Source organism: Colossoma macropomum, unplaced genomic scaffold (assembly GCF_904425465.1).
Source record: "Colossoma macropomum unplaced genomic scaffold, Colossoma_macropomum, whole genome shotgun sequence".
In the NCBI taxonomy this organism is placed as follows: domain Eukaryota; kingdom Metazoa; phylum Chordata; class Actinopteri; order Characiformes; family Serrasalmidae; genus Colossoma; species Colossoma macropomum.
This window is the reverse complement of record NW_023494797.1, coordinates 21,073,023-21,089,177: the sequence shown is the minus strand read 5'-3', so window position 1 is coordinate 21,089,177 and position 16,155 is coordinate 21,073,023. Positions and strand designations below refer to the sequence as shown.

The 16,155-nt window shown below is 40.9% G+C and overlaps 1 protein-coding gene across 1 annotated transcript in view; it reads right to left on the bottom strand.

Annotated features, from left to right (window-relative positions):
* Positions 1–16,155, bottom strand: part of shcbp1 (SHC SH2-domain binding protein 1) — a 49,360-nt gene that overhangs the window by 32,051 nt on the left and 1,154 nt on the right. Inside the window, exons 2-7 of the mRNA XM_036584537.1 lie at positions 14,674–14,901; positions 12,197–12,312; positions 9,302–9,510; positions 7,978–8,073; positions 2,937–3,167; positions 1,174–1,351 (exon numbers count right to left, since the gene is read on the bottom strand). Coding sequence (XP_036440430.1) covers positions 1,174–1,351; positions 2,937–3,167; positions 7,978–8,073; positions 9,302–9,510; positions 12,197–12,312; positions 14,674–14,901 — 1,058 coding nt within the window. The remainder of the gene's footprint in view (positions 1–1,173; positions 1,352–2,936; positions 3,168–7,977; positions 8,074–9,301; positions 9,511–12,196; positions 12,313–14,673; positions 14,902–16,155) is intronic.

Here is a 16,155-nt window from a genome sequence, read left to right as displayed (position 1 = left end):
AGAATCTTTAAGATTTATCTCCTATTTTTGACAAAAAGCAGCGTAACTGGAAAAGCTCACAAGAACTGACAACATTCTGCCCGCAGGCGGACGACCCAGCGCGGCTCTCGGCCGAACCGCTGTCAGTTCTTGTGAGCTCGCATAGTTACGCTGCTTTTTCATCAAACCAGGGAAATAAATCCTTAAGACGGGCGACGCATCAGCGATTTCTGTACCAGAATGTTTTTAATCCAAATGATCATGTTTTCATTATCGGTTTGCAGGAATTTACTACGTTAAAGGGCCCGTGTCCTACAACTGTCTTGCACTGATTTTTCCCCAAAGGTCCACTACATATGTGTGTGGTCATGTTTAAAAAAAAAATTATAATAACAATAATTCTTATTTACATGACCAAGTAAATGAGCTGTTCTGATTGGCTGTCCTGTACTGTGCCTCATAAGTTTAATGTGAGTCTGTGGGGCTGAATATGAAGACGTGTGTAAATAAATGTGTTGGTTTTTGTGACATCACAAAACAAATTACTCTTTTGTTTTTTTCCTACATCATATACAGTATAGTTCATATTTCATAAAAGCAAGGAAAATTTGTTTTTTCATGACAATGACAGAGTGAATAGGCAGAGCTAAACTGCTGTATCTACGCCTAGATTGTCTACATTGTCCACTTTATCAGCTCCACTTACTCTATAGGAGCACTTTGCAGTTCTACAGTTACCACTCAAACCAGCACAACACACACTAACACACCACCACCACGTCAGTGTTACTGCAGTGCTGAGAATGATCCACCACCCAAATAGTACCTGCTCTGTGAGGGTCCATGGGGGTCCTGACCACTGAAGAACAGGGTAAAAGGGGGCTAACAAAGTATCAGAGAAACAGATGGACTACAGTCTGTAACTGTAGAACTACAAAGTGCACCTATATAGTAAGTGGAGCTGATAAAATGGACAATGAGCGCAGAAACAAGGAGGTGGTCAGAATGTTATGCCTGATCGGTGTGTATATTGGTGAGTGTACAGTATGTTTAAAAACTTCAATAATGTTCTCATTATTACATCAAAATCAGTAAAATCTGATGATGGGCCCTTTAATTGAAAAGTCAGTCTAACTGCAATAACAGGCGGAGACAGTAAACGAGTGAAAAGCAGGCCGCGGGCCGTTCGCCTACCTGCACCTCGAACTCCTTGCCAGAGTAAAGTGGGAGGAGCTTCTCCATCATTAATCCGTGAAGAAGCTGGACGCTGCTGGAGCTGGAGACCACGTGCACCACCCTGCCCCCGCCGGGGCGCTCACCCTTAGCACTGCAGGACAGCTGACCGCAGTTCATCCTGTAGCCCAGCACATACCTGCAGGGGATACAGACGGACGGACTGCTTTAACGAGGTGCTGACCACATACTGACCCCCTTCAGCCGTCAATCACACTCACAGACAGATTTAAAGATCAGGCAGGACTGCTGTGATCAATTTGTTGACAGCAAGCAGCTTCTGAGTTTGACTAGTCGTGCCTAGTGGGTTCTTTAAAATGCAATCTAACTTTAACTCACCACTGAGGTCATGTATTATAGACCATTACAACAGTTCTGGATTGTGGGAGTTTGGGGCTGAATAAGAGTCACATTATGATATTTTATAGCAAGAAAAATTGCAATAACACAAAAAAAGCACATATACTATTTCTAAATAGAGCTTCTATCACTCCAGCCTTGGAAACAGTGGATTTAGAAGGGAGTAAAAGGGAAATTACACCAACTTTTCAAAATTTCTGCACAGACGATGACTCCAATTTAAACTTAACAGCCAAACAAAGGAAGATGTGGCTCGCTGGTTTAACATCGGCTAAAAAAATTATTACAGAGGTGGCTTCACCCACATAATCTAAGTGTACGACATTGGCTATTTCAACTGCATGACATAGTTATGTTAGTTTTGGCCACAGCTAGGATTAATAAAGTTAAAACATCTACTCTTGAGACACGGAAACAGATTTGTTGTGATGTGACAAAAAGATTGGAACAAAGGCTATGAGGTACATCTTGTAAGCTAACATTCTTTTTTCTCTCTTTTTTATTTTATTTTTGAGATGTCATCCTTTGCACTAAATCTTCCTTAGTAAATAGTATAAAGTATGTACAGGAAATAGGGATGGATGGACCAGTGGGACGCGGAGGGATGGGGTGGTAAGGGGGGTGTTTTTTTTGTTTGTTTGTTTTGGGTTTTTTTTTATTTCCTGCAGTTCTGTAATGTTGTGATAAAATGCTGCTTGATTAACAGGAAACAAAAAAAAATTGATCACAAAAAAAAGATTCTGCACAGAAATTATCATTTTATGTGAAATGATTCATTGTACATACAAATTACTGACTCTTTATCACCAGTGAACCCACTGATAATCTGAAATAATAAGTTTTCTTTGGGGACTATTTTGCCTTACAGCGCCCTGCATGTATCCCTCCACCATGAATGGAGTTTAAAAATACATTTAAGCCTAAAACCTTCTCAAAACATCAGGCAGTGAATTCATAACCATTTCATGTAGGAACTTTCTGTGAGGGAGCTTTTAGAGGTGGACGTCTGGTTCCTATCACCACCACTGTGAACAGTTCTGACTCTTAAGTTTCTCTAGAACGAACATTTCAGACCAAACCACTCTGAATGACTGTTTACACCGTAACCATTTAATTATTCAGGAATTTTGAAAAATTGGTGAAATTCCCCTTTAATGCCAATTCAATTATCTTACTATTTCTGTGCTGCCTTCTTGGCCGGGGCTCACTTCCAGAAAACATTTGATTACGTTGATTAATACGGTTATAGATTAATATTTGTACTGGATTTGTATATTGATACGTTTGGGAGAGATCAGATTGAACTCCATATTGATCGTGATCGATGTCCACACAGACCAGCACGCTCTCGTTCTCTCGCCAACCTGAGCAGCGGGTTCTCGATGATGCGCAGTTTGCGTTTGAGTGTCTCCATCTGCTCGTACATGCGCAGCCCCTCCACCATGGACACGTTATCCAGCTCCGACTCGGAGTCGCTGCTCAGGCCGTTCCGCAGGCTGGAAAACTCCCGGAACGTCTGGGAGCAGCGCTGCAGAACAGAGTGATACTCCTCCACCAGCCCCGCCGGCACACGGTCCTCCAGAATATCATAGTACCTTCAGAAAACAGGCAGACCGACATGAGGGGACCCTGATTTTGACTTTTCGAATTTACTATAGATTTACTATGACATAATATTTTACAATGTCGATACATAAAGTAACCACATCATAAACCTTAGTAATCAGATCATATACATAAAACATGATGATAATATGCAATAAGGAATGCATTCTTCCTTGACAGAATGAAATGATTGGGTTTTTATATTGACTTTTATAGTGATAAATTCCTAAATATAAAAATATATATTATAGACAATAAAACAGTCAGCAGATAATTAAGTGACGCTGGGTTACAGCGCCAAAATATCTGCATTTTATTAATTTTATTGCATATTTAACCACCTACAAATAAATATTACATTTCTATGATCACATTTTATAAATGTTTATGAATCGGCAGATATGCACATTTATAAAAAAATATCATATAGTAGCTCTGAGCAAGAATTCCCATATTGGCACATTCCTAAAATCCCTATAATCCACTCTTTGGTAAATAGTTTGGTAAATAACAGTTAAATAATTCTGAATCGGGTCTTAATAAACAAACAAAGGAACAATTATTCGGAGCGAATAGTCACTTTATGACCCGCTGAGTCATTTCCTAAAGAAAGGTAATGAAATCCTTGTGAGGTCACAGATTTAAACCCCAGAGTGAAGCGTGTCCAGGAGCTAATCCGGCCCTCCTTCTCATCGCACACCGTCTGCACGGCTGCATATGATGAGCTGTAAGACATAATAGCAATGAAGGATGTCCTGATTCGCCCTCTTTAGACGTCTGCGTGTTCATCCGACAGTGCACGTCCACCCTCACTGCAGCTCTTAAAGGAAAAAGGCAGGAAAGGCGCTTTACTGCAGCGGAGCAGAGCCCAGCCCAAATCAACAAGAGCTTAAAAAGAGTGTACTAGCACAGAATTAGCCTCATCTGCCACAGAATAAAAAAAAAAGTAAATTAGGAAACAAACACAAGACCCTCTGGCATTTAATTCTGCCTCACCTGTGAGAAAAAGCTGCATCGAGTGCTGTAAATGCTTTTGGTGAGATTTAAAAGTAATCCATAAAAACGAGCTTCATCCTCAGCCTGGGAGTAACAGCAGGTATCGAATAAAGTGGATGATAACATGAGAAATTAATTGTTTGGGAAACACTGCCACCTGGTGGTGAGTGTCGGAGTTGGATGACAGTGTAATGAAGCCACTGAGCTGATTTATTTATGCAAGTCAAAGCAGATACTGAACAGAATGAGGAATGGGCTTATTAGGAATAGTTTGGTAAACACTGCCACCTGGTGGTGAGCGTCTGAGCTGCGCAATAAAGATGGGGAACACAGTGGGTTAAGATGGAACTGTTTGGGGGGAAAATATCCAGTTTCTGACCAGCACTGGGATTGCAAATTAAATGCAACTATTTTCTCTAAATTAAGCTCCGGGGATTTTTTCCAGCACATCCTTTTTTTGTAATTAAGTTGGCTTGAAAAAGAAAAATTAAGTTGCTTCTGCTTTTCTAAGGAATCCGACGTACAGTTTTCATAAAATTATCGTTCAAATACAATAATTTTTTCCCCCCGTCTGAAATGAATGGGCGGAATGTTCAGGACAGAATTTAAGGTGGAGCTGCAATTGACATAGCAATAAAAATGTAAGGTGGCACAGAATTTAAGGTGTAACTCCATTTAAGGCAGCACTAAAATTAAGGTGGCACCGATTTTAAGGTGGAACTACATTTAAGGTGGCACTGAATTTACGATGGGACTACAATTAACATAGCACTAAATTTAAAGTGGCACAGAAATTAACGTGGAACTCCATTTAAAGTGGCATGGAATTAAAGGTGGAACTACAATTAACCTCACAATAAATTTAAGGTGGCACAGAAATTAAGGTGGCACAGAATTTAAGGTGGAACTGCTATTTACGGTAGCAACATTTTAACACCCATCAACGGTCTTTCACCATTTTAACGTTTTAACGTTATTAGCTGGCTTTCTCAAGCCAACTTAACTAGTTAAGGCTTGAAGTGCTCCAGACTGCCAGTTCACAAGCTCTGGGTTAAGTTTCTCCACTGATGATGTAAAAGTTGTTGAGAAAATGCTGAATAAATAAACTGAATAAACTTTCTAATTGAGATTGACATAAAAACAACTAATTGTCCCTCAGCAGGTGATAACACGGCATTTGGGTTGTGCACACCAGAAAGTTACTAACTCTAACCCCAACTTCAGATCTGCTTTTTATTAATGCAGTATTAAAGAGACAATATCCTACATTTGCCTTAGACTTTACTGCGAGTTCCTCTCATGACTTTTGTGTTGCTTTATGCATCGTTCATAATGTAAAAAGGCATAATGCATTTTCATATGATCATTTTCCAACATTTCTTGTCCTTTACAATTAAGCAGGCTGTGCCTTTAAGTGGCTGAGCGATGTATGTAAATGAGCTCTGTTCTGATTGGCTGTGCCTCATTCATAAAGCAGTCTAAGGAGAAACATTTAACCTCAGTCCGAGTGAGTGGAGCCAAACTGCTGTAGGCTGAATAGATTGGTATATGTAAGTGTTTGGGTTCTGTGACATCACAAAAAATAAAGACTTTATTTTCCATATTTGAGCTGCGTCTCCAAAGCCTAGGCTGCATTTCTCGACCGCTACGTCACAGCAGGCCGTTTCAAAGTGAAGGACCCTTCGTTTACAGCCTAGAGATGCCTACGTTCTGGGTGATTGAGGACACCACTGATGTGTCCTTCCAGGCCTTCGACTACCCACAATTCTCTGTGCACGAACGCGCGAAGGGGGGGAGGGAATAAATAAACGTTAAAAAAAAACCAACAGCACCATGAGTTGTTCACATCCTTGAATGTCTTCACGACCTTATAAAGTGTAAAACGATTGATTAACTGCCCATATATTTTAATCAAAGTATTTGTATATATAAGCTGTACTATATAAGCTTGTTGGCGTATTTAGCCGTTTCATTTGTGTGACCAACAGGCTACTAAGGAGGTCTTCATACTAGAGGTCTGCACGGGACTGGTTTTTCAGTCCCGCTCCCGCCCGCTCCCATGAGATTTCATCCCGCTCCCGTCTGCAATGATGATAACAGTTGTTATGGAGCAGGTGACAGGTGATAAAGATTACCAGTAACAGAAGAAATTATAAGAATTTATTAAAAATCATATAAAATAATAACAGGGGATCAGATTACAGAGATAAAGATCAAAGAGTTGTACGTTTCACTGAAGCGCTGAGTTAAAGAGCTGCGTTTTCAGATATTTATTAAAAGTGAGCTCTGAGCTCGACTGGCTAATAAAAGCTGAACTGAGCTCCACAGTTTAGAAGCAGAATAACTGAAAGAGTCTCTCCACGTTTTCTGTGTTTTACTGAAGGAGTTCAGAAGGTCAGAATCTGCAGATCTGAGATCATAAACAACACTCAGGAGCTTTAAGGTCATTTAGGGACAAGCGCTACAGTGCGAGCGCTACAGCTCGGACGCGCTGGCCTTTCATACATGCAGCATTTAAGCTGCAGAGCAGCGAGACAGTCATACAGACATTTCTGCTTCCAGACGGATAAATGGTCACTTCAGTCACTCTGATTAATAAAAGTATAATTTATGAAAGTACACGGTATATCTGTTTATCACGGACAGCATTCTGACCTCTGATTAGGCAGACGTTTCAAGCCTGGTTGACCAACCGGGAATCTGTCCGCAGCACGGAATGTTTATTTCGCCCATGAACTACATAAAAAAACGCATTTTAATGTTTTTATATGTCCTTTCTGGATTTTTCATTTATTTTCATGGCTTATTTCAGTGTATTTAGCTGCGTGACGCGCATGGAAAAAATCTGCCCCGGGTCTTTTCTCTAAACACCGCTGTGCTTCAGTGCGGCGCCTTCAGCCTGTGTGAAAGCGCTGATCACTGAACATTGCCACCGAAATGAAAAGGAAGACTTTCCGTATCGCTCGTGCCGTGCAGACGCAGTATACATGAATCAGGCCTATGAGAATCTGCGTGTTGTCCACGTGAACGGCTGCTCAAGAATAACTTTATCCATTTTAACTGTTTTATTGTCATCATTTTATACTGTTTAGATGTATGTTTTAGTGATCGTTCTACTTCATTTAGGCTACTTATTAATTTGCACGATTTCTCTGTATGCATGTTTCCGCCCGTCCCCACCTGAAGGGATCTAATTTCCGCCCGCGCCCAGAAGCAACACTGACAATATCATCCCGCACTGCAAGACACCGTGTCGGGTCCGAGGTAGTGTAGACCTCTACTCCATAGGACAGTCCTACCGAGGACCCGGCCTACCTCGGCTGCAGCTTAGGCTCTGGAAGGCAGCTACAGACTGTATGGAGTGACGTGTGAACGGTACGTTTCAAAACTTTAACCTTTACATACCAAATCAGATCTTTACTTAAAGAAAGGTGAGAAAATTCAGTTTTCCTTGATACCGGCCCTTTAAAAGCGCACAGAGATGACACTTCTTTCAGGTGTTCAGGAACCCAACAGGTATAGTTTTTGCATATACATCATTTTCTTCTTGACAAAAACTAAACTAGTAAACTCCCATAAGCTGATTTATCTAGAACCTTGAGAGTTCCACTTGTAAATGTGACTGTGGCTGTTTAAGTGCACCTTCCAAGTCAGAAAATAGGTGTTTCTCATTATAATGAATGAATAAAGTAATAATTTGGTAAACGCTGCCACCTGCTGGTGAGCGTGTGAGCTGCGTGGGAGTGACAACGTGCAGTGATTTACAGACAGCGACGGTGAAAGAAGCTGAAAAGCCACACTCACAGTCTGAGACGAGGCTCTACGCAGCGAACGAAGTAGTCAAACTCATCATCCTCATCTTCCTCGTCCCACTGCCTCCAGATGTGCTTGTAGAAAAACCTGCAGAGCAATAAGGGCAAAGCAGGCGTTGACTGTGATGATGTGTTACTCATTTTCACGTTAAATCACTCGTTTCTGATCGCGTGCTGGGTTTGATCAGCACTCCTAGAACCCTGAGCACCTGCACGATCATAATAAAAGACTAAGATCAGGTAAAAGCATTTCTCTACTTTTAAGCAGCTGAAGAGTTTTTATTCTTTATTGGAATATTATTTTTACTTTCTTTTTAGTTGGATTTTTATTTATACTTTTATTGTGTACATTTTAATTTTAAATATTATTAATATAGCCCCTTTTCTACTATTGCTTTTATTTTTCTTTACCTTTTTTTTCCCCTTTTTTACTCTGTATCGTTAAAGCAGAGCTGCTTTATTTCAATGTATGAAAGTTGCTATATAAATAGTATTATATACATTATAAAGTTTATTATTATATTATTATTATTATTATTATTACTATGAGAGCTTGCAGAATACTAATTGCAGGAACTGTAAGGTAGCAAGTGGACCATTATGACCATCTTATTTAATTTATTTGTTTTTAACAATTGTTTGATTATATTCCTTGTGTTCCTTCTTAAATATTTACTTTTTGCAAATAATAATTATAATAATAATAATAATATTAATAATAATAATAATAATAATAATAGTAATATTTGTTATGGAGCTGTTTTCATGCTGGTTTTAGCTCAGGGTACAGACAGGTGATAAAGATTACCAGTAACAGAAGAAACTATAAGAATTAATTTAAAAATCATTAAATAATAACAGAGATCAGATTACAGAGATAAAGATCCAAGAGTTGTACAGTTTTACTGAAGCTCTGAGTTAAAGAGCTGCGTTTTCAGATGTTTATTAAAAGTGAGCTCTGAGCTCGACTGGCTAATAAAAGCTGAACTGAGCTCCACAGTTTAGAAGCAGAATAACTGAAAGAGTCTCTCCACGTTTTCTGTGTTTTACTGAAGGAGTTCAGAAGGTCAGAATCTGCAGATCTGAGATCATAAACAGACACTCAGGAGCTTTAAGGTCATTTAGAGCATTTAGAGGTGGGCGATATGTCCATAATATCACATCACAACACAGACATTTTCGACGATACATGATACGCATCTCGATATCTGACACAAAAATATATATGATAAAATATTGTCATACTGCCCACCAGCACCTACAGACCCCTCCTACACTGACAGGACCTACAGAAGCCCTGAAGTAGAGAGACGAACCTGAGATGCTCCAGAGCCAAAGCCGTCTGATCAAAGTCTCCAGACTCATCATAAACGGCGTGGAGCTCCTGAAGAGGCACTTTATTCATAGTGGCCTCCAGTAACGTCTTCATGGCCTCCTCTGTGAGGTCACAGCCACGAGCCTCGCACTGCAGCGGCAGAACCAGCTCCACCTTCGCCCGCAGCTCCTTATAGTCCACGTCCACCACCTACACAACACAACACACACAACATGTACAATATACACAACGTCCAGCACCTACACAACACAACACACACAACATGTACAATATACACAACGTCCAGCACCTACACAACACAACACACACACAACATGTACAATATACACAACGTCCACCACCTACACAACACAACACACACAACATGTACAATATACACAACGTCCAGCACCTACACAACATAACACACACACACAACATGTACAATATACACAACGTCCAGCACCTACACAACACAACACACACACACACAACATGTACAATATACACAACGTCCAGCACCTACACAACACAACACACACACCCAACATGTACAATATACACAACGTCCAGCACCTACACAACACAACACACACAACATATACAATATACACAACGTCCAGCACCTAGACAACACAACACACACACAACATATACAATATACACAACGTCCAGCACCTACACAACACAACACACACACACAACATATACAATATACACAACGTCCAGCACCTACACAACACAACACACACACACACAACATATACAATATACACAACGTCCAGCACCTACACAACACACACACACACAACATATACAATATACACAACGTCCAGCACCTACACAACACACACACACACAACATATACAATATACACAACGTCCAGCACCTACACAACACAACACACACACACACACAACATATACAATATACACAACGTCCAGCACCTACACAACACAACACACACACACACACAACATATACAATATACACAACGTCCAGCACCTACACAACACAACACACACACACAACATATACAATATACACAACGTCCAGCACCTACACAACACAACACACACACACAACATATACAATATACACAACGTCCAGCACCTACACAACACAACACACACACACAACATGTACAATATACACAACGTCCAACACCTACACAACACAACACACACACACACAACATGTACAATATACACAACGTCCAGCACCTACACAACACAACACACACACAACATGTACAATATACACAACGTCCAGCACCTACACAACACAACACACACACAACATGTACAATATACACAACGTCCAGCACCTACACAACACAACACACACACAACATGTACAATATACACAACGTCCAGCACCTACACAACACAACACACACACAACATGTACAATATACACAACGTCCAGCACCTACACAACACAACACACACACAACATGTACAATATACACAACGTCCAGCACCTACACAACACAACACACACACAACATGTACAATATACACAACGTCCAGCACCTACACAACACAACACACACACAACATGTACAATATACACAACGTCCAGCACCTACACAACACAACACACACACACATATACAATATACACAACGTCCAGCACCTACACAACACAACACACACACACATATACAATATACACAACGTCCAGCACCTACACAACACAACACACACACACAACATATACAATATACACAACGTCCACCACCTACACAACACAACACACACACACACACAACATATACAATATACACAACGTCCACCACCTACACAACACAACACACACACACAACATATACAATATACACAACGTCCACCACCTACACAACACAACACACACACACACAACATATACAATATACACAACGTCCAGCACCTACACAACACACACAACATATACCGTATACACAATATACACAACGTCCACCACCTACACAACACACACAACATATACAATATACACAACATCCACCACCTGCACAACACAACACACACAACATATACAATATACACAACATCCACCACCTGCACAACACAACACACACAACATATACAATATACACAACATCCACCACCTACACAACACACCCAACATATACAATATACACAACATCCACCACCTACACAAACACACCCAACATATACAATATACACAATATACACAACATCCACCATCTACACAACACACCCAACACAAACAACATACACAATATACACAACGTCCACCACCTGCACAACACAACACGCACAACATATACAATATACACAATATACACAACGTCCACCATCTACACAACACACACAACATATACAATATACACAACATCCACCATCTACACAACACAAACATATACAATATATACAACGTCCAGCACCTGCACAACACAACACACACAACATATACCGTATATACAATATACACAACGTCCACCACCTACACAACACACACAAACAACATATACAATATACACAACATCCACCACCCACACAAAACATACAACATATACAATATACACAACATCCACCATCTACACAACACAACACAAACATATACAATATATACAACGTCCAGCACCTACACAACACAACACACACAACATATACCGTATACACAATATACACAACGTCCACCACCTACACAACACAACACACACACATATACAGTATACACAATATACACAACGTCCACCACCTACACAACACAACACACACAACATATACAGTATACACAATATACACAACGTCCACCACCCACACAACACACACAACATACACAATATACACAATATACACAATATACACAACGTCCACCACCCACACCTGTTCCTGAGTGTCTCTACATGCAGCATGTCACACTCACTTCAATCAGAACATCAAACACGTCGGTGTGCCACAGCGCCTGCCAATCACACGGCTCCACCACCTTCTCCAGGTAATCCGCAGTGAAGTCCTTCACCTCAGACGGTTTACAGTCCCCTGTAAGAGAAAGAACCGTACTAAGGAAACAGCAAACACTGTGAAAAACAGACACTATACTATAAAACACTAATCATTACGTCAATATGAAGTGTGTGGAAAAAACAAAGGAGATACAGAAAACCTTACATAACACCAAGCCAGCATATATGACTGATACAGGTCTTCCATATATGAATAATGTTTTTAGCATTTTATTAAATATGTGTTACATGTGACCAATTTAACTGGGACATAAGTAGAGATGCATCAATACCATTTTTTTCAGACCGAGAACGAGTATTTTTAGTATTCGCTGATAGAGTCCAATACTGTACTGAATAACCTACTTAGAATGAAGTAGTTGTTAGAGTGTAATGTAAACGAGTGTAATGTACCTTATCATTTAAATCATTAAACTCTGATTTTAAATGAAGTGCGTTAGCTAGCTCTGCTACATTAGTGATCTCTGTTAGAGCAGCGCTGCAGTGGAGAAGAGCTGGTTTAGTTCCTTGTCAGAAAAGCTCTTCTGTACAGCTGTAAGTAAAGTAGGTTTCATAGTTTTGATCCTGATCTGTCTGTGTCAGCAGCAGCACAGCGACAGCAGGAATCACATCCAAGGCTTACGCATCTGAGGAGCTCACGCTTCCAGTTGACTCTCACTGTACGTTTGAATAGACCATCGTGTTCAGACAAAGCTACGATTTATAGACTCGCACTGAACGTAACGCTCCGTCTGACTGACCTGCTACGTTAAACGCAGCCTCTACAGACGCTCTGTCTACAGACCGTAATCAATGAAGCTGATTCATTCAGAATAACACGAGTACTGAGCAAACACACTGAGACACTGAGCAGCACTGCTAACACTGAGCACTGAAGCTAAAGCAGGCGGTGATGTTCACGGTAGGACAGTTCGGTCTCTACAGCCTGATTTACAAACACAGCACTGTATTAATGTTTATACCTCATTATTACACTCAAACAGAGTAAAGTCGCTTATATGGACTTTGGTAGGAAATGTCGACTTTTTCTCCTCCGTTTTGTTGGCCTGTGTGTCTCCACCCGTGTTGCTGACGCGGTTGTGATTGCGCATTTATAAACGGGCTAAAATCACACAGTGTATCCTGTTGGGAAACTGCCAAGGCGGAATGTTTAAAGTGACCAATGGCTTTGTGTCCGACTGTGACGGAGTCAGTAACTCTTCTCTGAGTGAGCAGATCCTGCTTCACTGATAGTTTGCTCATTAGCGCGGCAGCTACACTCAGCTTAGGTCACATGGTGTCAGCGGGTATCGGTGAACTTCTGAGTACAAGTAAATGAGCACGATATCAGCCCAATACCAGTATCGGTGCATCCCTAGATCTAAGGGAAACCCATATATGCTTACATTTGTCACATATTTGAAAGTCACCTAGGGATGCATTGATACCACTTTTTCTCTTCCAATACCTGATCCTTTAGTATCGGCCGATACAGAGTACCGATAGAGTACCAATACCAGAACTAACTATCTAACCTAACTCACCTATAAGTCCTGATATTTACTCAATTACATTTTTTAAATATTTTATTTTGGTAAAATCTATGTTCTGCATCACAAATAAAACATACTCAGCTTGGCTAAAAAGCATTTACCAGTTGAATTACATTCATTAGATGCTTTAGAAAATGTGGTTTTGATTATGCACTGTATATTTAGTATTTACTAATACATAATTAGTAATAAGAATCATGTTTAACAACGATAAGTAAATGTAGCTAAAATATCTTTACTGTGCAAAACAGTTAAAGACAGAACTGAACAGTATTCAGATAAACCTGTGGTGTTTACACATCAGCATACAGAAGCTTCTCCGGCTCAAAAACTGGCTCACCGCAGGTGGGGATAGTGGGCACACAGGCCCAGCTAGCGGGCTGCTATGCTGAAAGCTAAATTGAGGCTAAAGGCTATCATTACGCCGAGAGTCCGGTGGTTCCTTTGGCTCTCTCAGTAACATTAACTCAGACTGTGAGTGACCACACAGTGGCAGACGAGTGATTACTGAAAGAAGCAGTTCAGCCATTCAGGTACGCGGCTCCGTTAGCATGTTTTTGACACCAAAAACTGCCATTACAGGTTCTGCCACGAGCGTCTGTACCGCTGTTTGTTGTCCCACACGCCGACATGTCGGTAAGTTCTGTCTACTGGCGCATGCAGGATCAGAAATTGCTTCGTGGTGTCAGTCACAGGTATCGGTATCCCCATCAGGTGCAACACTAAAGTCACCTTTTGCCATATATCAGAATTCCGGTTTGTTTCCATTATTTTGTCCCCGTGTGGTCTAATATAACCCACAGTGAGAGTGCTACGGTAGGTGTAAATGTTTTGTGCGTATTTACCCAGCATGTAATCCTGATATGCTTTAAATCTCTCGTAGAAAACCAGGTGACTGGTCTGGAAGACGTGAGGCAGCCCCCCGCTACCGAACGGCTCGGCCCGCTGTAAATGTGTGCACGGCTTTTCTTCGTTAGAGAGGACATCTGTGCCGCTGTCATCTTCACCATCATCATCTTCATCATCTTGCTCATCAGCATCAATATCTTCACCACCTTCATCCTGAAACAGCTCTAAATAAAGTGGAGACTGTTACTGCCGATAGCAAATTAACCAATAACATTAGTCCAATTTGACTCTTTTAACAGGGTTAGTCAGATGCGGGTGATATGACAATATCAGTATTAGTGTGACAGTCACATACAGCTGCACTCAAAATTATTCAACCCCCTCAAAGTGCAAGGAAGTTTGGTAATACAAATAAAATGTAACGAAAATCCATCAACCAAGGCAGTAAACAATCAAAAGAGGTTTATTACTACATTTGAGTAATTTTAAGAACATAAAGTTGAGTTTACTATGAACATTTCAAATAAAAATGTACACTCTCCACAAATGTCGATGTGCAAAATTATTCAACAATTATTCATGTCCTTTTCTCTTTGCCTTGTTCATTGCTGAGCTTGAACACATACATGGGTGTGATTTATGTACACCGATCAGACATAACATTTTGACCACCTCCTTGTTTCTGCGCTCATTGTCCATTTTATCAGCTCCACTTACTATATAGGTGCACTTTGTAGTTCTACAGTTACAGACTGTAGTCCATCTGTTTCTCTGATACTTTGTTAGCCCCCTTTTACCCTGTTCTTCAGTGGTCAGGACCCCCATGGACCCTCACAGAGCAGGTACTATTTGGGTGGTGGGTCATTCTCAGCACTGCAGTAACACTGACGTGGTGGTGGTGTATTAGTGTGTGTTGTGCTGGTCTGAGTGGATCAGACACAGCAGTGCTGCTGGAGTTTTTAAACACCTCAGTGTCACTGCTGGACTGAGAATAGTCCACCAACCAAAAATATCCAGCCAACAGCGTCCTGTGGGCAGCGTCCTGTGACCACTGATGAAGGACTAGAGGATGATTAGCTATCTTCTCTGACTTTACATCTACAAGTTGGACCGACAAGGTAGGAGCGTCTAATAGAGTGGACAGTGAGTGGACACAGTGTTTAAAAATTCCAGCAGCACTGCTGTGTCTGATCCACTCGTACCAGCACAACACACACTAACACACCACCACCACGTCAGTGTTACTGCAGTGCTGAGAATGATCCACCACCCAAATAGTACCTGCTCTGTGAGGGTCCATGGGGGTCCTGACCACTGAAGAACAGGGTAAAAGGGGGCTAACAAAGTATCAGAGAAACAGATGGACTACAGTCTGTAACTGTAGAACTACAAAGTGCACCTATATAGTAAGTGGAGCTGATAAAGTGGACAATGAGCATAGAAACAAGGAGGTGGTCATCACGTTATGCCTGATCGGT